Source organism: Tachypleus tridentatus, chromosome 10 (assembly GCF_004210375.1).
Source record: "Tachypleus tridentatus isolate NWPU-2018 chromosome 10, ASM421037v1, whole genome shotgun sequence".
Classification (NCBI taxonomy): domain Eukaryota; kingdom Metazoa; phylum Arthropoda; class Merostomata; order Xiphosura; family Limulidae; genus Tachypleus; species Tachypleus tridentatus.
In genome coordinates, this window is record NC_134834.1 from 7,548,907 (window position 1) to 7,574,164 (window position 25,258).

General features: G+C 32.2%; 1 protein-coding gene across 6 annotated transcripts in view; it reads left to right on the forward strand.

Annotated features, from left to right (window-relative positions):
• The first annotated feature begins 1,404 nt into the window (after positions 1-1,404).
• Positions 1,405-25,258, forward strand: part of Swt1 (Swt1 RNA endoribonuclease) — a 45,455-nt gene continuing 21,601 nt past the window's right edge. Inside the window, exons 1-9 of one of the 6 annotated variants that reach the window (XM_076459987.1) lie at positions 1,405-1,598; positions 5,095-5,279; positions 10,810-11,344; positions 11,894-11,973; positions 17,316-17,393; positions 19,147-19,228; positions 19,355-19,440; positions 22,708-22,812; positions 23,272-23,353. In XM_076459987.1, the coding sequence (XP_076316102.1) occupies positions 5,109-5,279; positions 10,810-11,344; positions 11,894-11,973; positions 17,316-17,393; positions 19,147-19,228; positions 19,355-19,440; positions 22,708-22,812; positions 23,272-23,353 (1,219 nt within the window). In that variant the 5' untranslated portion in view covers positions 1,405-1,598; positions 5,095-5,108. Of the gene's footprint in view, positions 1,712-2,273; positions 2,622-5,094; positions 5,303-10,809; positions 11,345-11,893; positions 11,974-17,315; positions 17,394-19,146; positions 19,229-19,354; positions 19,441-22,707; positions 22,813-23,271; positions 23,354-25,258 lie in introns of those variants that run through there. The other 5 variants (XM_076459990.1, XM_076459986.1, XM_076459989.1 and 2 more) reach the window with 5 other exon arrangements.

A 25,258-nucleotide genomic window follows, 5' to 3' on the forward strand; every position in this document is an offset into this window, starting at 1 on the left:
TAGTGTATCGTTGTCCAATACGAACGCTGCTGAGAGAACTGAGATAATGTATTGTTGTCCGATAAGAGCGCTGCTGAGAGAACTGAGATAATGTATTGTTGTCCGATAAGAACGCTGCTGAGAGAACTGAAATAGTGTATCGTTGTCCAATACGAACGCTGCTGAGAGAACTGAGATAATGTATTGTTGTCCGATAAGAACGCTGCTGAGAGAACTGAAATAGTGTATCGTTGTCCGATACAAACACTGCTGAGAGAACTGAGATAATGTATTGTTGTCCGATAAGAGCGCTGCTGAGAGAACTGAAATAGTGTATCGTTGTCCAATACGAACGCTGCTGAGAGAACTGAAATAGTGTATCGTTGTCCGATAAGAGCGCTGCTGAGAGAACTGAAATTGTGTATTGTTGTCCGATAATAGCGCTGCTGAGAGAGGTGTAGCTGGAGAGAGAAACACATACTACCCCAAACAAAGAGACCTCAATGACTTGATCAGAGATCTTGGTTTAACAAAGTCAAATGCCGAGCTTTTGACACACAGGCTCAAGGAGTGGGATTTGTTGGATGAAAGTGTGCATGTCGTAAGTCAGAGGAAGCGTCACCGACGTTTTCCAAGCTTCTTTACTTGTCAAAATGGGCTCTGCTTCTGCCACAATGTATGTAGTCTGTGCGAGGCAACCGGAATTGCCTGTAACCCGAATGAGTGGCGCCTCTTCATTGATTGCTCATCCAGAAGCTTCAAAGCTGTGCTGGTCCATAACGGGAATAAGTATCCGTCTCTTTTCCTGGCTCATTCGATGCACATCAAAGAGGAATACAGCAGCATCAAGACATTACTAGAAGCCTTGAAGTATGATGAATATGGCTGGGAGGTTATCGGAGACTTCAAAATGGTGGCCTTCCTGATGGGTCTTCAAGGAGGCTTTACCAAGTTACCCTGTTATCTTTACCTTTGGGACAGCAGGGACACCGCAGCGCACTACAACAGGAAGCACTTGCTACAACGGACCGAGTTCTTTGTGGGGAGGCGCAATGTCAAGTGTGAGCCACTAGTGGACCTCCAGAAGGTAATGTTCCCACCATTGCACATAAAATTGGGTCACACGAAACAATTTGTTACGGCTCTTTATAAGAACTCTTCGTTTTAATTACTGAATAAATACGGTAACTGATACTAATATGATTTTTTTTTTCATTCCTCAAGTACTGAACAACCTATAAACCAATTACTTACTGTACGACTATCACTCCAACTCTTCTATGTATAATTGTATTCTTATCTCTTGATATTCTGCAGTCTATATGTCATTACATCATTAGTTAGTAGACCCCTCCAGCAAACATCGAAATTAAAACATTAAAGGTTTTGGCCTAAAAAACTGCTTATTAAGTTATATACTATAGTAGCAAACATTATACAGAGTTAAGGTGGCGCTTGTTTGCAAAATAGCAGTTTTAAAGCGTGAAGTTGACACTGTAATATCGATAGTTTTAGTTTTGAATAATGCTAATATTAATTTATTATGAGAAATGTGATTCTAAGGATAGCGATAATATTTTAATTTTTAACAAACAGATCAACAGTCTTCGTATGAAGTGGTAAGTACACGTCATACCAGGTACTTCACTTGCATGTGATGCAAGATGCACGAGAATTACGATTCTACGATTTTGAACAAGCGTTTCACATCCGTTAATGAGAAGAGATTAGCGTAATTCAACATTTTACTTTCTTGAAATTGTATTTTTCCCAGATATAAGCAACAGAGCATGACACTTGTAAATATTAAATATTCAAGACCACTCATACGTTATTTTTAATGAGGATTTCTTCGAAAAATGTATTTTAAATAAAATAATAATTAGGCCTAACTCTATTCATCTTATGAGTTAAATTATTGTTGTTAATTTTATGGCACATTGGCTCAGTTGCAGTTTTATTTCGAATTTATGTGAAAACTTGTTGTATTGTGCATATAAAATTTTTGAATTACCAATTTTTGTAAAAATACAAAAGTATGAAACGTTTGGTAGAGGCATAATGAATTAGTAAAGTTTGTTAAAAGATATTAAACCCTTATTATAGGATATGCAGATACAATATGTAATCTATATGATGGTCAAAATTATCTATTATTAATATGAACGTCACTTCGTGTTTCTACTTGTCTCAATTAGAGTTATGCAATCAATGAACAGACATATTACTAAAATCTTGAGACACTATAGGTACATGTGGTGAATTTAGAATTATAATCAGTTTTTTTCTTTAGTATGGGTTTAGTCCAATGGAGTTGAACCTGTGCACACTGGGATAACCTTTTGTACATATAACTACTACATCCCTGGAATTATTCTAATAACCTTTTCTAGAACTGTTTTTCAGTGTTTCCCTGAGTTGAGGCATCTGGAACTGTACAAATGAGGCCTAACAATGGTTTATATGTAATTAATATACAGTAGAGCTTAACTAATAATTTATTACTTTTGACTTGTAACTTATGTATAAATACATGAATGCTGTGACAAGTGTATCTTTCTCTTCAACCAACCACGGTTTCAGTGGCTCGAGTGACTCAACTAACAGTGTGTCAACATAATTTTATTCAAACATGCCATTGGGTTGGTATCTATCTATAATTTATTAAGTTAGTAATCTAAATTATGATATCCAGTTATGTTTCATAGAATTTAATATAATTTAAACTCTTTTTCTAAATATTTGCCAATTACACCAGTTGATTCAAGTTGTTCTGTGTATATACCTTGACATCTTCAGCACAGCTTGATATATCCATGAGTTGAAGTGACTCAAGTTTCATTTGTAACTTTTGAAATATCTTCTAACAAATGTTCAAAATATTTCACTTAATTTAAATGTTACTTCTATTAATTTTAATTTGTGTAAGTTGTACAACTAGTTCTAATTAAATTACTTGTAATTTTCTAATACATTTAATCTAAATAAAATAAGCACTTGAAGGATAGGCTTAGATCTCATTAGCTGTATGGCTTATGTTGCAGTAAGTATAACAATAAATTCTAGAACTAAATTACAAAATAAGTAATTATAATATATTTAATGTTTATTTTAAGTTATATTTAATCAAAAATTAATTAAAAAATAAAGTCTGAGGGAAAAAACTTACAAAAGTTAAACACTGTAACACTAAAACAACAGAAATTGTCTTCAGTATTGTTATGAACTTTAAACACATAAAGACCATGTGTTTGAAATATAGTGGTGTCTATTTTTATGTATTTACCGAATGCAGAATAATTTTTATGCAATTTACTAATTTTGTGTGGAACATAAATATCTGTGTTAACAAGGCTAGTGAATGTTTTATTTTCACTTATCAACCACCTAACACGTACAATCCAATCACTACTTTTACCTCAGTCCCTACCGACATGATTTTCTTGGCTAATCTTTTGCATAATACCTTTTCAAAAGATTTGTAAATCTAAATTTGCCAAAAACCATAACCTTTCCTTTCTCAAGTAACACCTTAAAAATATGTAAAAGATTTGTTATAAAAAATCATCCCAAATTACTTCAAACAATCACGTTCTGTTTTATAACAATCTCGGTTAATGAATCTAAAATTAATTATCATGTTAAACTATTCCTGTTTCTATCAGCTTTGATCTGATTATGTAGTTTCTCATTTTCTCCTTTAAGTCTGACCAGGTGGCTTATAAATAGTTTTTAAAATAGTGAATGTGTGATGTATCTACCTTATAGTTTAAGAAAGTTGAATTTACCATTGAGATGTTATTTTAGTGTATAAAAATGTATTAGTTTCTCCTTGTGTTGGTAAGTTATATTTTTAGACATAAATTGTTCAAACATGAGCTGTTTAAATGGAATAACATAATGCTTGAAAATTGTGTGTCAGAGAAGTGTGTGTTGTGTAAGTGACTGTCGTGTGTTGAGGAAACATGTACCCTTCCAGGGTGATTACAATATAGGTATAGAATGTCATACCAGGGTGTAACATGTACCCTTCCAGGGTGATTACAATACAGGGTATAGAATGTCATACCAGGGTGTAACATGTACCCTTCCAGGGTGATTACAATATAGGTATAGAATGTCATACCAGGGTGTAACATGTACCCTTCCAGGGTAATTACAATATAGGTATAGAATGCCCTTACAGGGTGAACAGGGTGTAACATGCCTTTCCAGGATCATTATAATACAGGATATAGAATGTCATTCCAGGGTATAACATGCCCTTCTAGGATGATCATAATACAGAGTATAGAATACCCTTCCAGGGTGAACAGGGTGTAACATGCCTTTCCAGGATCATTATAATACAGGATATAGAATGTCATTCCAGGGTGTAACATGCCCTTCTAGGATGATTATAATACAGAGTATAGAATACCCTTCCAGGGTGAACAGGGTGTAACATGCCTTTCCAGGATCATTATAATACAGGATATAGAATGTCATTCCAGGGTGTAACATGCCCTTCTAGGATGATTATAATACAGAGTATAGAATACCCTTACAGGGTGAACAGGGTGTAACATGCCTTTCTAGGATCATTACAATACAGGATATAGAATGCCCTTCCAGGGTGATTACAATAGAAGGTGTAACGTGCCTATGTAGGGTCAGGACGGGTTAGTCATAACAAATAAACCTCAGGTAGGGCTTGAGAATCAGTGGAATTTAAATATCTGTTACATTAAACTAAAAACAATAGTTAAGTAAGTTATAGTAAAGTTTAAGTCCACACTACCATAACAATGTTGTTTTCAGTTCCACTTTATAGGCTGATACATAACAAATTCAACTGATAGGTTTGAGAGTGTAATGAATATTTTGGGTATATTTTTTTTATATTTATTACTCATCATTATGAATCCTTTCCAACCCCCGAGTGGTCCTCAGGGTCATAAATATTAATATCTACTCGTATGTCACACACAAAATGTGATACTGTTATAACATGTACAGAGTTTTTCATTAACACAGCTTATAGGAAAGTTATGGTGTCACATTGCTTTATGCAGGTTTGTCACTGTAAACTGTTTGTATCTGAAGCTGTTACTGAGTTAACATGATTTGTTGTAGATCTTGCAAGAAACATGTGCGACATGAAGAGGCCGTGTAAGCCAACCCTTCCTCGTGGTTGGGTAGAGTATTCATCAAAGTCACACCCAGAGAGAACTTACTACTTTAATATGTATACAGGAATGTCATCGTGGACCTGCCCTCAACCAAAAGCCGATGCAGACTCGAGTCGCCAGAGATCTGATGTAAGCTATGTCTGGATGTGTGTGTATGTTTATGTTTTTATCATTTATATAAATGAATATACAAGAAAACACGCCACATTGCTTCCACTCTGAAATGTACAAAACCAAATATTCTGGGGAATATAACTCAAATATTTTGTTTCAAATAAAGAAGAGATTTCTGAGTAAATGAACTTAATCTAAAATTCAGTCGTCTACTGAATATTGCTGAGAAGTTTATGATATAAGCAAGAATTCGTTAAGAAATATGTTTGAAAAACTGAAACCAAAACCTTTCATTTCTTACTACATATTTCCTAGTGTCAGCATACATTTAAAAAACATATTTAAAAACTAGCTACAGTTATTGTAGCAATGGAACAGCTCACGTAGGAGAACCAAGGGTTGGAAATTAATTAATATGCAGCAAGTCACATTACAGAAATCCTGTAATGAATAATTTACATACAGTCAAGGTTTTGATATATTAGAGAGAGATTTGACAGTCCAGTGGAACTTCAAGTACCATATTAACCTGAATATAGGGCAATCTCAAATAAAAGACAACCCCATTTTCAGAACTATGGGAAAGTAACTGAACTGGAAGATGTTTTAGGTCCACAAAATCAGTGCAGTAACTGAACAACATATGGATGAATTAGGGTTGGTGATAATCTTGAGTGAACTCTGGCATGACACTTAGATGGATGTCATCTGGACATTTAGAAATGTGACATGCTAAAGTAGGAGGGAGGGTTCTATGGTTTGCTACAGTTATGACAGCTGTATATTTTCCAGTCTAAATATGAATAAAAAATCATTGTCTCATAATCTGGCAACTATGGTATGTTTTTTATTTGTAACAGTAAACAAAGTTGATATTTATTTATTAAGAAATTTAATGAAACATTTATTAGACACTGTTTAACAAATGAACATAATTTGACTGTTTTTCTTGCATGGTATTGCTCTGAAAATAACATAAACTCTTTATTAATGACATAATTATCTTTCTATATATGTAAAAACTGCTCATTTGGGTTGAGGGAAGTTTTCACGCAAAGAAGCGAACAACATTTCGACCTTCTTCGGTCATCGTCAGAACGAGCCTTTTTACATGTATATTTTTCTCTACAAGTGGGTTTTCTCGACGTCACTGATAGTTTTTTTTCTGTATAATTAAAATGCTTATTGATGAGTGAAAGGTGTTCAGGAACTATATCTCTTGGTAGCTAACCCTAATCAAGTTATAACCAACAAATGTACACCAAAGGCACTTGAAATTACAACTCGATACAAATACTTTAAGACAGTCGGTTGTTTGAATGTGTTATTTATAAAGATTGTTCATGGATAGGTCCAAAACAGTGAAAGTGACATGCTGTTAAGCTGTTATTAGAAACAGGTTGAGAAACGACTACTCGTACAGATACTTGGAGTTGTTGCCCATGAAGCATTAAGCTAATACACACAGGGTCAGTCAATTTGACCAGTCTTGTAACCATACATACTATAACTATGAATTAACTAAGTGTATCATTATGATCTTTTAGTAAACATTCCAAGTCTGTTGCAGGTATTAACAAAGAACTATTTCTATTTAAGATTCTTCTGTGAACTTATGAAGCCATTTCTGTATTGGTCTGAGTGAAAGGTGATTTTCATGCTCAGAATAATTACTTTCATTTACACAACTTTCTGAAGCTCTTAAATGCACATCAAGAGTTTTTCAGTGAAACTTTAAACTGTGCATCCTATTTTCTGTACCTTACAATAAAAGTTTAAACTATAAATCTTATTTTCTTTACCTACTCTAGTAAAACTTTAAACTATCTTATTTTCTCCACCCTACAGTAGAACTGTAAACTGTGTATCTTATTTTCTCTACTCTGCAGTAAAACTTTAAATTCTGTATCTTATTTTCTCTACCCTACAGTAAAACTGTAAACTGTGTATCTTATTTTCTCTACCCTACTAAAAATACTTAAAACTGTGTATCTTATTTTCTCTATCCTACAGTAAAACTGTAAACTGTGTATCTTATTTTCTCTATCCTACAGTAAAACTGTAAACTGTGTATCTTATTTTCTCTACCCTACAGTGAAACTGTAAACTGTGTATCTTATTTTCTCTACCCTACAGTAAAACTGTAAACTGTGTATCTTATTTTCTCTACCCTACAGTAAAACTGTAAACTGTGTATCTTATTTTCTCTACCCTACAGTAAAACTGTAAACTGTGTATCTTATTTTCTCTACCCTACAGTAAAACTGTAAACTGTGTATCTTATTTTCTCTACCCTACAGTAAAACTGTAAACTGTGTATCTTATTTTCTCTACCCTACTAAAAATACTTAAAACTGTGTATCTTATTTTCTCTACCCTACAGTGAAACTGTAAACTGTGTATCTTCTTTTCTCTACCCTACAGTAAAACTGTAAACTGTGTATCTTATTTTCCCTACCCTACAGTAAAACTGTAAACTGTGTATCTTATTTTCTCTACCCTACAGTAAAACTGTAAACTGTGTATCTTATTTTCTCTACCCTACTAAAAATACTTAAAACTGTGTATCTTATTTTCTCTACCCTACAGTAAAACTGTAAACTGTGTATCTTATTTTCCCTACCCTACAGTAAAACTGTAAACTGTGTATCTTATTTTCTCTACCCTACAGTAAAACTGTAAACTGTGTATCTTATTTTCTCTACCCCACAGTGAAACTGTAAACTGTGTATCTTATTTTCTCTACCCTACAGTAAAACTGTAAACTGTGTATCTTATTTTCCCTACCCTACAGTAAAACTGTAAACTGTGTATCTTATTTTCTCTACCCTACTAAAAATACTTAAAACTGTGTATCTTATTTTCTCTACCCTACAGTAAAACTGTAAACTGTGTATCTTATTTTCTCTACCCTACAGTAAAACTGTAAACTGTGTATCTTATTTTCTCTACCCTACTAAAAATACTTAAAACTGTGTATCTTATTTTCTCTACCCTACTAAAAATACTTAAAACTGTGTATCTTATTTTCTCTACCCTACAGTAAAACTGTAAACTGTGTATCTTATTTTCTCTACCCTACTAAAAATACTTAAAACTGTGTATCTTATTTTCTCTACCCTACAGTAAAACTGTAAACTGTGTATCTTATTTTCTCTACCCTACAGTAAAACTGTAAACTGTGTATCTTATTTTCTCTACTCTGCAGTAAAACTTTAAATTCTGTATCTTATTTTCTCTACTCTGCAGTAAAACTTTAAATTCTGTATCTTATTTTCTCTACCCTACAGTAAAACTGTAAACTGTGTATCTTATTTTCTCTACCCTACTAAAAATACTTAAAACTGTGTATCTTATTTTCTCTACCCTACTAAAAATACTTAAAACTGTGTATCTTATTTTCTCTACCCTACAGTAAAACTGTAAACTGTGTATCTTATTTTCTCTACCCTACTAAAAATACTTAAAACTGTGTATCTTATTTTCTCTACCCCACAGTGAAACTGTAAACTGTGTATCTTATTTTCTCTACCCTACTAAAAATACTTAAAACTGTGTATCTTATTTTCTCTACCCCACAGTGAAACTGTAAACTGTGTATCTTATTTTCTCTACCCTACAGTAAAACTGTAAACTGTGTATCTTATTTTCCCTACCCTACAGTAAAACATTAAACTGTGTCTTATTTTCTCCACTGTAATACCAACAATGTACAATAAAATATAAAGTATTTAAGTGTATTGTTATTGCACTTTTTACATAGAAAGACTAGAGGTTTTAATAGTTATTTAACCTAACAGCTTCACCTTTTAGCCTTTTTACATATTTTAATCATATTACTGTAAGGTGAAAAGTAGTAAACTGCAGGGTAAGTAAATGATCAGGATATAACAAGTGTAACATAAGTGATTCATGAGGATATAACAAGTGGAGCATGTGTCCTGAGCTGTTTCACTAGTAGCTGTGTTTATTACGTTTTCTATAATTATGCTTTCATTTAATTTTTGCTGGTTAACGTAAGAAAGTTTTTATATTTATTTTAGTAATTTGTGTTTGTAGACCATGCTTTTTATCTTGCTATGATATTTGTCTAAAATAAAATTCATATAGATTTCAGGTGTTTGGAACACAGAGAAACATGAGGCACTAGGACAATGTTTCAACATCAATATAATCTGTATAACTTTCTAACTAAACTGTAAATATTCCAGATGCTCTTGGTAATTAACACACAATAAGATGTTCTTGTGCACTGTTAACTCTGAAAGTTAAAACTAAACAAGTGAACTTAAAATTCTTTCATGTTACAGTATTTTCTTTATATTAATTATCAATGTCCATCAGATAAATAGGAGTGCATTAATAGTTGGCTGAAATGCTTGGAAATATGAGGTACTTTGAGTTTGACAGAACTGTTGAAAACTCGGGGAATTATGACAGTAGGAGGTTCAAATATTATATTGATCCTCATCATCAAATAGAGACTGTCTTTCTAGATGCTATAGATGTTGAATTGCACAAGTTTTAAGTAGGAAATAAATCTGAGAGTCAGCATGACACAGAAGTTTAAGAATGAATTTTTTTTTTTTGAGATTGAGAAATTAAAAATTCTATAATATTAAAATCTAAACTATAAACTAGATTTTTGTGCCAAGTATGTCAAAATATGATGATAGAAAATGTTTAATTACATTTTTGATGTAACTAAACAGGTTGCAATGTATGCACTTTGACCCTAGTGCAAATGGTGACACATTTGAAGTTAGCTAAAGTGTTAAATCAATGTCTGGTTTTAGAAATATTTTAAAAGTGACACTGTACTATGAGAAAGTTCATATTTTGCAAGAGAAACGTTATTAGTATCGAATAGTGAATTAACCTAATTTTGGCTATGTATAAAATAGGGCGTTTATTACATTTAAGGTCTTTTTAAGTTTCTCTTATGGTGGTAAGGATTTTCATTTTCTAAAGTGGTATTAATACAATTTATTTACTAATAACTGTGCACTAATTACTTTTAGCCTTTTTACTGTGATTACCTATGCACAAATTATCAGGAATATGTTTTATGTTGTTTAACTTTGTAAAAACTGTCTTTATCTCTAACCTGATTTCATGTTGTTTTTGTGTAATGTTTTTCTTTTTTTAACCTTGAATAATTTTCAACCTCACTTTATATCACTCTTTTCATTGCTTTAGTAAAATATTCCTGTGTATAAACATATTAGAGAACATTTCTTCAAATGAGTATAATAGTTTTATTAATGAAGAAATACCATAGCCTTTTCATATCTTATTTTGATATAACTATACGATAGTTATAATTATTGTAGGTGTAAGTTACGAAGTGGTAAAAGCTACATGAACTGGAATTTGGGAAAGAAATATTTTTATAAGTGTGTGTTAATGGTCATTAAGGTTCCAGAAACGTACCGTGTAGGAATGAAGGAAGCATTTTCAAACTGTACGATATGGATAGACTTCTATTTAGAAAAATTAATTGAAATATGGAAAGTATCGTTTTGATTATATGTTTTTTTTATAGAAAGATAAAGAAAGACAACAGGTTGAATGTATCCAGAGAGCTCCAGGCCAGTCTCCACTCACAGTGAGAGAACGACCACTTGTCACACCAGCTTCACCTGTTTCTCCATTAGATGTCACTGCTTCAGTTTCTCCTTCCACCAATCGTGTAAAATGTGGAACTGTGGTTTCAAGTTCAAGTGAATATAAAAGAAAACTTTCTTTTACCATAAAACAACAGGAAAGTTCTCCTAAAGATAATAAAATAAAACTTGGTAGTTATTCACTGAAGAAATCAAGTTTTCCACACGAAAGAACGAGTCACACGAAACCTTTTCGAAAGAGAGCTTTTGAACCAACAGTGACGTCATCATCACAGAGGAATGGAACGGGTTCTGAAAAACAAGAAAACAACAAAAGCCCGTTGACCGTTGAGTATCCAGAAAGAAAGGTCATAAAGCTAGTGAAAAGAAGTAGACATTCCTCAAAAAGGATTGAGTCTCCTCCAAAGTCATGCGGTTTATCGACAGAACCATCAGCCAGTATGACTAGGAAAGGTGAGAGTTAATTCAGTGTTTGATTTTACATCACATACCGAAGTAGTTGTAGAAATTATCAGTGATCTCTGGAACAGGGACTTTGTGGTATAATTTCAATAGTGGTGATTTGCCACGTCTGAAGTCCAGAGTAGCATTAAGATTGGGCACAGCATATCTCGTGATTTCTAACTCTTTCAAGTTCACTGATATTAGTTGTTGTTACTTTATTACATAATTTTTCGGATCAAAGTGATTTCATTTGTCTGTAAAGTAAGTTGATTGCTTATAGTTTCTCATAAGTGAAAGATGTTACAAGTATTTTAGTTCATTGAGAAATATAATCCTTTGTCTATCACGTTGCATAAACATAATGATGGTTGTAAAGCTGGAATTGGTAACTGACTACGCTCGTCTTGTTTATTAAATGTAATCTCTTTCATTGTACAGACTAATGTGTTTTCCACTCTGGATGTAACTCAGGATCAGTGATTTACTTTTTAAGTTTCTGTTAATGTCTGACATATTTGTAACTAATGTAACTTTTTCTTTCATTTTACTTGAATGCAGAAAACAAAATAGGAGTTTCACAAAAATCCAAATCCCACACTTCATCTGAGTGTCTCTCTCCAAATACTGATATATCTGAAGTAAGTTGGAATGTTTGTTAAATTGGTGTTTTAAAAATATTTTGTAGGTGCTACTTAAGTAAGAGAGTTTTGAAAAACAGAACAACAGTTATTAAAACACAACTTTAGGTCCACTTGAAATCACAGTTGAGATTTTTGTAGCATTGATTGTTTTGCAACTTGCACACTTTTAAAACTTACAGGTAATTCAAAGTTAGCTACAGTGTTTTATTTGAGATATAATATCTGTGGCACACCACTATCTGAAGATGAACATTGAAAGTTTATTGTATATGCTCCAAACATAGAGATGTAGAAATTATAACTTTTTATACCCTGAATTTTGTGTTTTACCATTTATGAAAGTAAAATATATCTTGTAACATACCAACTTAAATTATCAAAATATTTTTTGTATTGTTTATAATTAATGTTGTAACATTATACTTGAATGATATTTTTAAGACATTGTAACAGAAACAATTACTACTGCAATACATTGAAAGTATTCTAGACAGAATTTAATACACAGGTAGCGTTAGAACAATGTAGAATAAAACAGGTTCTGTTAGAACAAGGTAGAATAAAACAGGTTCCGTTAGAACAAGGTAGAATAAAACAGGTTCCGTTAGAACAAGGTAGAATAAAACAGGTTCCGTTAGAACAAGGTAGAATAAAACAGGTTCCGTTAGAACAAGGTAGAATAAAACAGGTTCCGTTAGAACAAGGTAGAATAAAACAGGTTTCGTTAGAACAAGGTAGAATAAAACAGGTTCCGTTAGAACAAGGTTGAATAGAACAGGTTCCGTTAGAACAAGGTAGAATAGAACAGGTTCCGTTAGAACAAGGTAGAATAGAACAGGTTCCGTGAGAACAAGGTAGAATAGAACAGGTTCCGTTAGAACAAGGTAGAATAGAACAGGTTCCGTTAGAACAATGTAGAATAGAACAGGTTCCGTTAGAACAATGTAGAATAGAACAGGTTCCGTTAGAACAATGTAGAATAGAACAGGTTCCGTTAGAACAATGTATAATAAAACAGGTTCTGTTAGAACAATGTATAATAAAACAGGTTCTGTTAGAACAATGTATAATAAAACAGGTTCTGCTAGAACAATGTAGAATAAAACAGGTTCTGTTAGAACAAGGTAGAATAAAACAGGTTCTGTTAGAACAAGGTAGAATAAAACAGGTTCTGTTAGAACAAGGTAGAATAAAACAGGTTCTGTTAGAACAAGGTAGAATAAAACAGGTTCTGTTAGAACAAGGTAGAATAAAACAGGTTCTGTTAGAACAAGGTAGAATGAAACAGGTTCTGTTAGAACAATGTAGAATGAAACAGGTTCTGTTAGAACAATGTAGAATAAAACAGGTTCTGTTAGAACAAGGTAGAATAGAACAGGTTCCGTGAGAACAAGGTAGAATAGAACAGGTTCCGTGAGAACAAGGTAGAATAGAACAGGTTTCGTGAGAACAAGGTAGAATAGAACAGGTTCCGTGAGAACAAGGTAGAATAGAACAGGTTCCGTTAGAACAAGGTAGAATAGAACAGGTTCCGTTAGAACAAGGTAGAATAGAACAGGTTCCGTTAGAACAATGTAGAATAGAACAGGTTCCGTTAGAACAATGTAGAATAGAACAGGTTCCGTTAGAACAATGTAGAATAGAACAGGTTCCGTTAGAACAATGTAGAATAGAACAGGTTCCGTTAGAACAATGTAGAATAGAACAGGTTCCGTTAGAACAATGTAGAATAGAACAGGTTCCGTTAGAACAATGTAGAATAGAACAGGTTCCGTTAGAACAATGTAGAATAGAACAGGTTCCGTTAGAACAATGTAGAATAGAACAGGTTCCGTTAGAACAAGGTAGAATAGAACAGGTTCCGTTAGAACAAGGTAGAATAGAACAGGTTCCGTGAGAACAAGGTAGAATAGAACAGGTTCCGTGAGAACAAGGTAGAATAGAACAGGTTCCGTGAGAACAAGGTAGAATAGAACAGGTTCCGTGAGAACAAGGTAGAATAGAACAGGTTCCGTTAGAACAATGTAGAATAGAACAGGTTCCGTTAGAACAAGGTAGAATAGAACAGGTTCCGTTAGAACAAGGTAGAATAGAACAGGTTTCGTTAGAACAAGGTAGAATAAAACAGGTTCCGTTAGAACAAGGTTGAATAGAACAGGTTCCGTTAGAACAAGGTAGAATAGAACAGGTTCCGTGAGAACAAGGTAGAATAGAACAGGTTCCGTTAGAACAAGGTAGAATAGAACAGGTTCCGTTAGAACAATGTAGAATAGAACAGGTTCCGTTAGAACAATGTAGAATAGAACAGGTTCCGTTAGAACAATGTATAATAAAACAGGTTCCGTTAGAACAATGTATAACAAAACAGGTTCCGTTAGAACAATGTATAACAAAACAGGTTCTGCTAGAACAATGTAGAATAAAACAGGTTCTGTTAGAACAAGGTAGAATAAAACAGGTTCTGTTAGAACAATGTAGAATAGAACAGGTTCCGTTAGAACAATGTAGAATAGAACAGGTTCCGTTAGAACAATGTAGAATAGAACAGGTTTTGTGAGAACAATGTAGAATAGAACAGGTTCCGTGAGAACAATGTAGAATAGAACAGGTTCCGTGAGAACAATGTAGAATAGAACAGGTTCCGTGAGAACAAGGTAGAATAGAACAGGTTCCGTGAGAACAAGGTAGAATAGAACAGGTTCCGTGAGAACAAGGTAGAATAGAACAGGTTCCGTTAGAACAATGTAGAATAGAACAGGTTCCGTTAGAACAAGGTAGAATAGAACAGGTTCCGTTAGAACAAGGTAGAATAGAACAGGTTCCGTTAGAACAATCTAGAATAGAACAGGTTTCGTTAGAACAAGGTAGAATAGAACAGGTTCCGTTAGAACAAGGTAGAATAGAACAGGTTCCGTTAGAACAAGGTAGAATAGAACAGGTTCCGTTAGAACAATGTAGAATAGAACAGGTTCCGTTAGAACAAGGTAGAATAGAACAGGTTCCGTTAGAAGAAAGAACAATGAAAACGTATAGTGTTGGATATGTTGTTTTTAATTTTGAACAAAACCCTTTATTTAGGAAGATTATTGTTTGTGAAGAAGGTATTTTTGTTTGTGCAAGTTGATACTGAAGGTTTCACCATGCTTTCTTGTCATAGTTGTTTTCCAATATTCTTGTATGTTGGAATGAATAAATATAAATATCAAAGACATAATTTAATAGTTTTCTATGAAAACTTAGTATTTGATTAATGTTTGAATTAGATTTCAGTTATAAAACATTGAATAACTTAGTTGATATGTGAATATTCTGGTCAGCTATTTTTTCTTTACAATAAGTTACTACATTGTTGTAATATCCAGTAGTTATGTAACCAGGCTACGTATGTTACGGTGACAGAAGTATTTTCGTGCCACCTCGGGAACTGTATGACGTATTACAGCGCTTGTTACACAGGAGTAAAATATGTTGTCTGATTTATTGGGCTACATACTGAAAATGGTATTTAAAAGATGTATTTAATTTTGATATATAAATATGAGAAATACAATTTTTAGGAAGTTTATTCAGTTTACGTATACGACAGAGTGAAAACATCCACTCAAAGCTGAACATTCTGAACATTGTATTAAAGATAACTACTATAATGCAGTGTGATATAATCACTTAGATCAGAAAGTGCTCTAAATATCAATCTAAATAATTTACAGACCAGTAGTAACATATAATATTTATGATGGATTTGTCTGTCATTCACAAACAGTCTACAATTACAAAAATTACAGTGACAGTAAATATTTAATAATTTGAAACTAAAAATAAGTAACAGTTGTAAGGTTTTCTTCGATAGATTGTTTAGCCGGAGTATTCATAATGATACTTTGTAGAATGGACAGTTACTGACCGTTGTGGAAACACGAGTGTAGAGGACAGCGTTTCGAAAGTCTTTCTGTCTTCACGTCAGAGGAAAGACAGAAGACTATCAAAACTTTCACGTCAGAGCAAAGACAGAAGACTTTCAAAACTTTCACGTCAGAGCAAAGACAGAAGACTTTCAAAACTTTCACGTCAGACGAAAGACAGAAGACTTTCAAAACTTTCACGTCAGACGAAAGACAGAAGACTTTCAAAACTTTCACGTCAGAGGAAAGACAGAAGACTTTCAAAACTTTCACGTCAGACGAAAGACAGAAGACTTTCAAAACTTTCACGTCAGAGGAAAGACAGAAGACTTTCAAAACTTTCACGTCAGAGGAAAGGCAGAAGACAATCAAAACTTTCACGTCAGAGCAAAGACAGCAGACTTTCAAAACTTTCACGTCAGAGGAAAGACAGAAGACTTTCAAAACTTTCACGTCAGAGGAAAGACAGAAGACTTTCAAAACTTTCACGTCAGAGGAAAGACAGAAGACTTTCAAAACTTTCACGTCAGACTAAAAACAGACTTTCACGCCAGAGGAAAGACAGAAGACTTTCAAAACTTTCACGTCAGAGGAAAGACAGAAGACTTTCAAAACTTTCACGTCAGAGGAAAGACAGAAGACTTTCAAAACTTTCACGTCAGAGGAAAGACAGAAGACTTTCAAAACTTTCACGTCAGAGGAAAGACAGAAGACTTTCAAAACTTTCACGTCAGAGGAAAGACAGAAGACTTTCAAAACTTTCACGTCAGAGGAAAGGCAGAAGACTTTCAAAACTTTCACGTCAGAGCAAAAACAGAAGACTTTCAAAACTTTCACGTCAGAGGAAAGGCAGAAGACTTTCAAAACTTTCACGTCAGAGGAAAGACAGAAGACTTTCAAAACTTTCACGTCAGAGGAAAGGCAGAAGACTTTCAAAACTTTCACGTCAGAGGAAAGACAGGAGACTTTCAAAACTTTCACGTCAGAGGAAAGACAGGAGACTTTCAAAACTTTCACGTCAGAGCAAAGACAGAAGACTTTCAAACCTTTCTCCTCTATACTCGTGTGTCCACAACGGTCAGTTACTGTCCATTCTACAAAGTTTCATCAATTGTAAGCTTTAAGAATAAAATATGTAGTTAAAGCTTTACACATTTCTTGCAAGATAAACTACACCAGCCCTAAGCTTGTTTACAAATTTCACATTTGTTCGAACCCAGTTTCAAAGATTTTGGAGTAGTTGGTTTTTATACCCCTGTTGATACAAGTTGTTGCTAGTGTAATTTTCATCTGTGCATTTCTATACTTTAATGTTAACTGTATAAGTAAAATAGTATGGATGATCAGTAGGGGGCTAGATAATAAAAATAGTCTGAATGATCAGTAGGGGGCTAGATAATAAACTGTAACAACAAATCATATTTTTGTTTAATTCAGTTGAACAAAACCATTCCTGCTTTGGAAGTCATCCAGGAAGCTATGGAAGTTGATACCCCTTGTGACGTGAATAGTGAGGTAAAGAATATACGTTTTAAATGTCAGCATCGTTTATCTATTAAACATTACTTGTAGGTATTGTCTTTAAATAAATCTTTCACTGATAAGTATTGAAACTGTGTTAATTTATACTAAATGTAATTTTTCAGCTACCTAACCTCGCGGTGTTTAGTTACAACATTGCTACTCTGTAATAAAACACTGATATGATGTTAATTAGTTGATGTATTTGTGCAAGGTCCCTCTGTTTCAAGAGTAAATCAAAACTAAGAGAACCATATTTCTTACTTTAGAAGTTCGTATGTCATGCTTTGTTGTAAGTTACAGAGGGTATAATTTTTTCTTGTGATTCATGACATGCACACATTTTACTGACATCACAGCAGTACAAGTTGCAGTGTTAAGTGTCCCTTTTGTGATGTCACTTTATTGTCTGTTGACTGACTGACAGATAACGTGCTATTTTATAATGGTGTAAATTATTAAACAGGTGACTCCTTTAGGTGGCTTTTTGGCCTCCTTTCAGCGAAATAAACATTTAAATAAAACGAATGTTGTGTACAGTTCGTATTTTTATGTTTATCACACTGAATCACCCATTTGTCCATATTTAATTTTCAAACAGAATTTCTGTTTATATTGTGTATCAGACAAAATATTTTCATATTTTAAAATTTCTTGTGTGATTTAATTTGAAACAACAAACTAAGTTTTTGATACAAACTTTAATCACACAGGCCTGCAAATTTAAACTACATCAAAGTTGTTTTGGTTTTAATAATGGATTTTCCATAATTCAGCTCTGAATATTTAGAAAATGTTGATTTTTGTTTTTACTATGTTAGTAAAAAATTCTACTTAGATGAAACTATTATTTTGTTTACCCCAAAATCTCTGAAGAATCCTTCGAAAGGCCCAAATCTCTCATCAAATTATTAAGTTCACCTTTTGTGAAAAGTTGTGGTTCACCAGACATTTCAGATTGAAAATAATCTCCATTATAATTTCTATTGACATCAGAATCATGTTGCACTGTGTCAAGAAGTTAGTTATAATAGGTACAGGTACACCAAGAGGTCTTATAGCAGATTGATAGTTTGGATGAGAAATGTCCTTATTTTGAGTGTTGCATATTATGAGCTACCAGTCATCTCTGTAGTTTTTTAGGCTTATACCAGACCATTGGAATTCTAGATGGTAATGGCTTGTTCTGACTGTTAGTCCATTGCCTCAACTTCTTGGTACAAATTCTGCAAATATTTTACAGAGCCCATGGTTTGCTCTGGTCCACAAATTTTATTCAAAAATACATGTAATGTTTTTTGATGAATTCTGTAATGTTTTGCCTTTGTTTCTTTGCAACAACTTTACTACAAATGTAACAATATATTAGAGCCATTTACACACACTCTTGTTGCCATAGGAATGAACAAATAATATTTAACAGAAAAAATAATTGTGTGAAAGTACACATAAACAAAAACTAAACAGAGATGATGTGTTATGTGGCCTGTTAACCATTTATATACTAATGATGTTTCAATCAGTAAGACTTGAGGCCTGATTGGTCCAGAGAACTCTACTGCCAGTTGTTGTAAACATTTTAGGCATAAAATCTGTAAATGTGGATAAAAATGAATATTGTTTTCAGATTCAGTGTACAGGAATTAATGTAAAAATAGCAAGACAGTGAAACCATTGCAGGCCTGTGTTATTGTTGAACATTTGTGAATATTGTTCAGGCTATAATTATTTTATCTTTTGAAATTAGGGCTACTACATTGTTGTGGATACGAATATTCTTATATCTGATCTGAACTTTTTGGATGAACTCAAAGACCAGACTTTACAAGGTGTGTTTGTTCTTCTGGCTTGTGTTATGAATTTTTTTTTTTTTTTGACAATATGGTGTACAGTGTTTTTTTGTTTACAAGGATTTCTTTTGTTTGAAGTTGGTTCTAAGTGTCATACTCCTATAGGTCGAGGCCCTCCAAATATAGTGATACCATGGGTTGTTATATTGGAACTCGATGGTTTAAAGGGAAACAGGTCTCAAACTCCAGACGTGAGTAAAATGCTTTTAGTTATTTCTTGTTAGAAATGATTCTAATCCTTTACTACATGTTATCAGTTATAATACAGTGTTGTAAGAGACTTGAATTTCTTTTCTGTCATGTTAGCACAATCAGCTAATTATAACTTGTGTTGGAAACTTCAGTAATAGATTTATCAATGTAGTGGTATTTCAAAACCCTGAACTTTGTTAATTGTAGTCTTAATAATATATTCTTCAGCATAGTTAAAGAAAAGGTATGAAAACACTTACACAGTAAACCAACACTTGTTAACAAAGTCAAGAAGTGTTAGAAATGACTAAGTATAAGTATTTAATATTATACAAGATCTTAGTTTTTATAAGAAAATAATTTTAAAACTCTTCATTCTCCCCTAGTGTCAGAATTATGACATTTGTAACCTGGGTCTTCTAATTCATTTACCATCTCTCTCTGAAGTATGAAATTTAATGTGAGTTACTTAATATAGATATTACTATGTCTGATTTTTATTGCCTTCAGTCGTATCTGTACAGGGCTGTAAACTAGAAAATCAGACTCGCTTCTTCCTCTCTCTTTCATAATTTTTTTGTGTTCTCTACTTTGTTATTTATGAACAATAAAAAGGTAAAGTTTTAATCTATCAAACATTGTATGTTGTTTTTAGTATTGTCTTCAGTTTGAAAGTTTCTTGTATGGTATTCAGACCAAGTTTAGGGTTTTTTTAACCTGTTGACTGCCAAGTATTTCAGCTGCTACTGCAGCTCCTATGCCAGGTTTTTTTCCAGCAAAACTGAGTATTTTTTAAAACAAAGGAAATAAGCAACAAATACTATTTGTTCGCTAAACTTGTAGTAGTACACAAAATGAAGAAATAGGTACGAAACATGAAATGAACAAACTTGTCTATGGCACTGTGTAACCGATCAGCTTGGTCAAATTATCTCGTCTACGGCACCGAACAGGTTAAAGACCGTAGTTAAAAAAAACAGTTAATGATAGTTATGAGACATTATTTCCTTTCTATTCTATATTCTAAGTCAAATTGTATGAGTAAATAAAAATACTTTAAATACTAGTACCATTAGTATTAAAAAAAAACACTGGACTTAAATTTCATTGGCACTTGAGTGACAAAAGCAAGAAGTCAAAGGTAAGTATTATATTTCTTTATTCTTGTATATATTGTTTGTTTAGTATTATAAAAGTAATTAAAATGTAATAATGATTATGAACTTGTGAGGTTAGATAAAGTTATATAAAGAGGATAAATAATATTACAAATTCTTCAAGTAATGCATTACTTCATTCAGTACACTAATGTTGTTCATGTATTTGCTGAGTGATTGACAGCTTGTGTAGCAGGATTTTTAGTTTAACACAGTTTAGTGGGCAGTAAAATAAGTAGGTTTAGACTATTATAAATTATTTAGGATAAACAGCTATGCTGTCGTAAGAAAATCTGTCATCATTCTATAGTGAAAAAAAAAAGCTTAATTTAGATTTATTTCATATTTTTTTATCGTGGTTACGAGGTCGGTCAAATAACTCCATATAGAGTTAGGATAGAGAAAATATTTGTTCAAAATTGATAGTTACTTAAGAGGTTGTGTAACATTTTTCTGTGAAGACAGGCAATATGTATTAAAACTTTTATTACTGAAACTAAGATGGCTGTTTAGTGGTCAGAAAGTTTGTGATGTTGACTAACACCATATTGAAGGAGTTAATTAGTAACTGATGGGTGTATCTCTTCCAGGTTTGTATCTGATAAAGGAAGTATGGTCAATATACAGTTGTAAACAATTTAAGCTTATCCTTATGACTTTAAGAGTATTGATATCTATTAAAGTAATGTAACCATCCCACATGAATGTCACAATATGATATCAAGTAAAATGGTTTATCTGTATAGTGTATATTTATTAAAGTAATGTAACCATCCCACATGAATGTCACAATATGATACTAAGTAAAATGGTTGATATCTGTATAGTGTATATCTATTAAAGTAATGTAACCATCCCACATGAATGTCACAATATGATACTAAGTAAAATGGTTGATATCTGTATAGTGTATATTTATTAAAGTAATGTAACCATCCCACATGAATGTCACAATATGATACTAAGTAAAATGGTTGATATCTGTATAGTATATATTTATTAAAGTAATGTAACCATCCCACATGAATGTCACAATATGATATCAAGTAAAATGGTTTATCTGTATAGTGTATATTTATTAAAGTAATGTAACCATCCCACATGAATCTCACAATATGATACTAAGTAAATTGGTTGATATCTGTGTAGTGTATATTTATTAAAGTAATGTAACCATCCCACATGAATGTCACAATATGATATCAAGTAAAATGGTTTATCTGTATAGTGTATATTTATTAAAGTAATGTAACCATCCCACATGAATCTCACAATATGATATCAAGTAAAATGGTTTATCTGTATAGTGTATATTTATTAAAGTAATGTAACCATCCCACATGAATGTCTCAATATGATACTAAGTAAATTGGTTGATATCTGTGTAGTGTATATTTATTAAAGTAATGTAACCATCCCACATGAATGTCACAATATGATATCAAGTAAAATGGTTTATCTGTATAGTGTATATTTATTAAAGTAATGTAACCATCCCACATGAATCTCACAATATGATATCAAGTAAAATGGTTTATCTGTATAGTGTATATTTATTAAAGTAATGTAACCATCCCACATGAATGTCTCAATATGATACCAAGTAAAATGGTTGATATCTGTATAGTGTATATTTATTAAAGTAATGTAACCATCCCACATGAATGTCACAATATGATACTAAGTAAAATGGTTGATATCTGTATAGTGTATATTTATTAAAATAATGTAACCAACCCACATGAATGTCACAATATGATACTAAGTAAATTGGTTGATATCTGTATAGTGTATATTTATTAAAGTAATGTAACCATCCCACATGAATGTCGCAATATGATACCAAGTAAAATGGTTGATATCTGTATAGTGTATATTTATTAAAGTAATGTAACCAACCCACATGAATGTCACAATATGATACTAAGTAAAATGGTTGATATCTGTATAGTGTATATTTATTAAAGTAATGTAACCAACCAACATGAATGTCACAATATGATACTAAGTAAATTGGTTGATATGTATAGTGTATATTTATTAAAATAATGTAACCATCCCACATGAATGTCACAATATGATACTAAGTAAAATGGTTTTTCTGTATAGTGTTCAAGATGGGAAAATCAGAGAAAGGCTATCAAGGCCATTAAGTATATATATTCTGTTCTGCGGAACAAACACCCTAGAGTAAGAGGACAGACACTAAAAGAGGTAAGAGCATTGAAAACACAAGACTAACATCTTTATTAATGAATGAGTAAACTTTTTAATATGATATAATCACCATCAGTTTCAGAAAATAAAAATTACTACATGAATATAAATATTTTCATAAGCTGTTCATTACTCAGAAAGAAAACATTTTCACATGTTTTGATTGAAACATTTCGATAGTCTGTCAGTCAAGAAAACATGGGTAATGTGCTTGTGTACATTATTAGTGTTAATTAACAATAACAAAATCACTATGTGTTGCTTGTTTCCATAGTAACAGGAAACCTACAGTTGTTTTTATTCAGTACGAGATGAAAGATTAGCAGAATTGTAATTCCAATTTGAAGTATGTTTTAAGTAACCATGTTGCCAGATTCCTTATCAATACACTAAGTCATTCTGTTGTGTAGTTTGTTCACTTTCATTAATATCAAAATTTCTTCCAATTAATTTCAGGCTCAACAGACTTTACCAAATTTTACTTCTTCTTGTAACGATGACAAAGTTCTTCAATGTTGCCTTCAGATCAGAAAACATGGTATGAAATTTTTCTTAGAATGTTTTAAATCAGATTACGTTTATCAAGGAACATGGTATACAAGTGTATTTAGAATGTTTGAAATTAGATCAGGTTTATTAAGGAACATGATATAGAACTGTATTTAGAATGTTTTAAATCAGATTACGTTTATCATGGAACATGGTATACAAGTGTATTTAGAATGTTTGAAATTAGATCAGGTTTATTAAGGAACATGATATAGAACTGTATTTAGAATGTTTTAAATCAGATTAGGTTTATTAAGGAACATGATATAGAACTATTTAGAATGTTTTAAATCAGATTAGGTTTATTAAGGAACATGATATAGAACTGTATTTAGAATGTTTGAAATCAGATTACGTTTATCAAGGAACATGGTATACAAGTGTATTTAGAATGTTTGAAATTAGATCAGGTTTATTAAGGAACATGATATAGAACTGTATTAAGAATGTTTGAAATTAGATCAGGTTTATTAAGGAACATGATATAGAACTGTATTTAGAATGTTTGAAAACAGATGAAGTTTCTATAGGAACATTGTATAGAACTGTATTTAGAATGTTTGAAAACAGATGAAGTTTCTATATGAACATTGTATAGAAGTGTATTTAGAATGTTTGAAAACAGATGAAGTTTCTGTAGGAACATTGTATAGAACTGTATTTAGAATGTTTGAAAACAGATGAAGTTTCCGTAGGAACATTGTATAGAACTGTATTTAGAATGTTTGAAAACAGATGAAGTTTCTATGGGAACATTGTATAGAACTGTATTTAGAATGTTTGAAAACAGATGAAGTTTCTACAGGAACATTGTATAGAACTGTATTTAGAATCTTTGAAAACAGATGAGGTTTCTATATGAACATTGTATAGAACTGTATTTAGAATGTTTGAAAACAGATGAAGTTTCTATATGAACATTGTATAGAACTGTATTTAGAATCTTTGAAAACAGATGAGGTTTCTACAGGAACATTGTATAGAACTGTATTTAGAATGTTTGAAAACAGATGAGGTTTCTATATGAACATTGTATAGAACTGTATTTAGAATGTTTGAAAACAGATGAAGTTTCTATATGAACATTGTATAGAACTGTATTTAGAATCTTTGAAAACAGATGAGGTTTCTACAGGAACATTGTATAGAACTGTATTTAGAATGTTTGAAAACAGATGAGGTTTCTATATGAACATTGTATAGAACTGTATTTAGAATGTTTGAAAACAGATGAAGTTTCTATATGAACATTGTATAGAACTGTATTTAGAATGTTTGAAAACAGATGAGGTTTCTACAGGAACATTGTATAGAACTGTATTTAGAATGTTTGAAAACAGATGAAGTTTCTATATGAACATTGTATAGAACTGTATTTAGAATGTTTGAAAACAGATGAGGTTTCTATATGAACATTGTATAGAACTGTATTTAGAATGTTTGAAAACAGATGAAGTTTCTATATGAACATTGTATAGAAGTGTATTTAGAATGTTTGAAAACAGATGAGGTTTCTGCAGGAACATTGTATAGAACTGTATTTAGAATGTTTGAAAACAGATGAAGTTTCTATATGAACATTGTATAGAACTGTATTTAGAATGTTTGAAAACAGATGAAGTTTCTATATGAACATTGTATAGAACTGTATTTAGAATCTTTGAAAACAGATGAGGTTTCTACAGGAACATTGTATAGAACTGTATTTAGAATGTTTGAAAACAGATGAGGTTTCTACAGGAACATTGTATAGAACTGTATTTAGAATGTTTGAAAACAGATGAGGTTTCTATATGAACATTGTATAGAACTGTATTTAGAATGTTTGAAAACAGATGAAGTTTCTATATGAACATTGTATAGAAGTGTATTTAGAATGTTTGAAAACAGATGA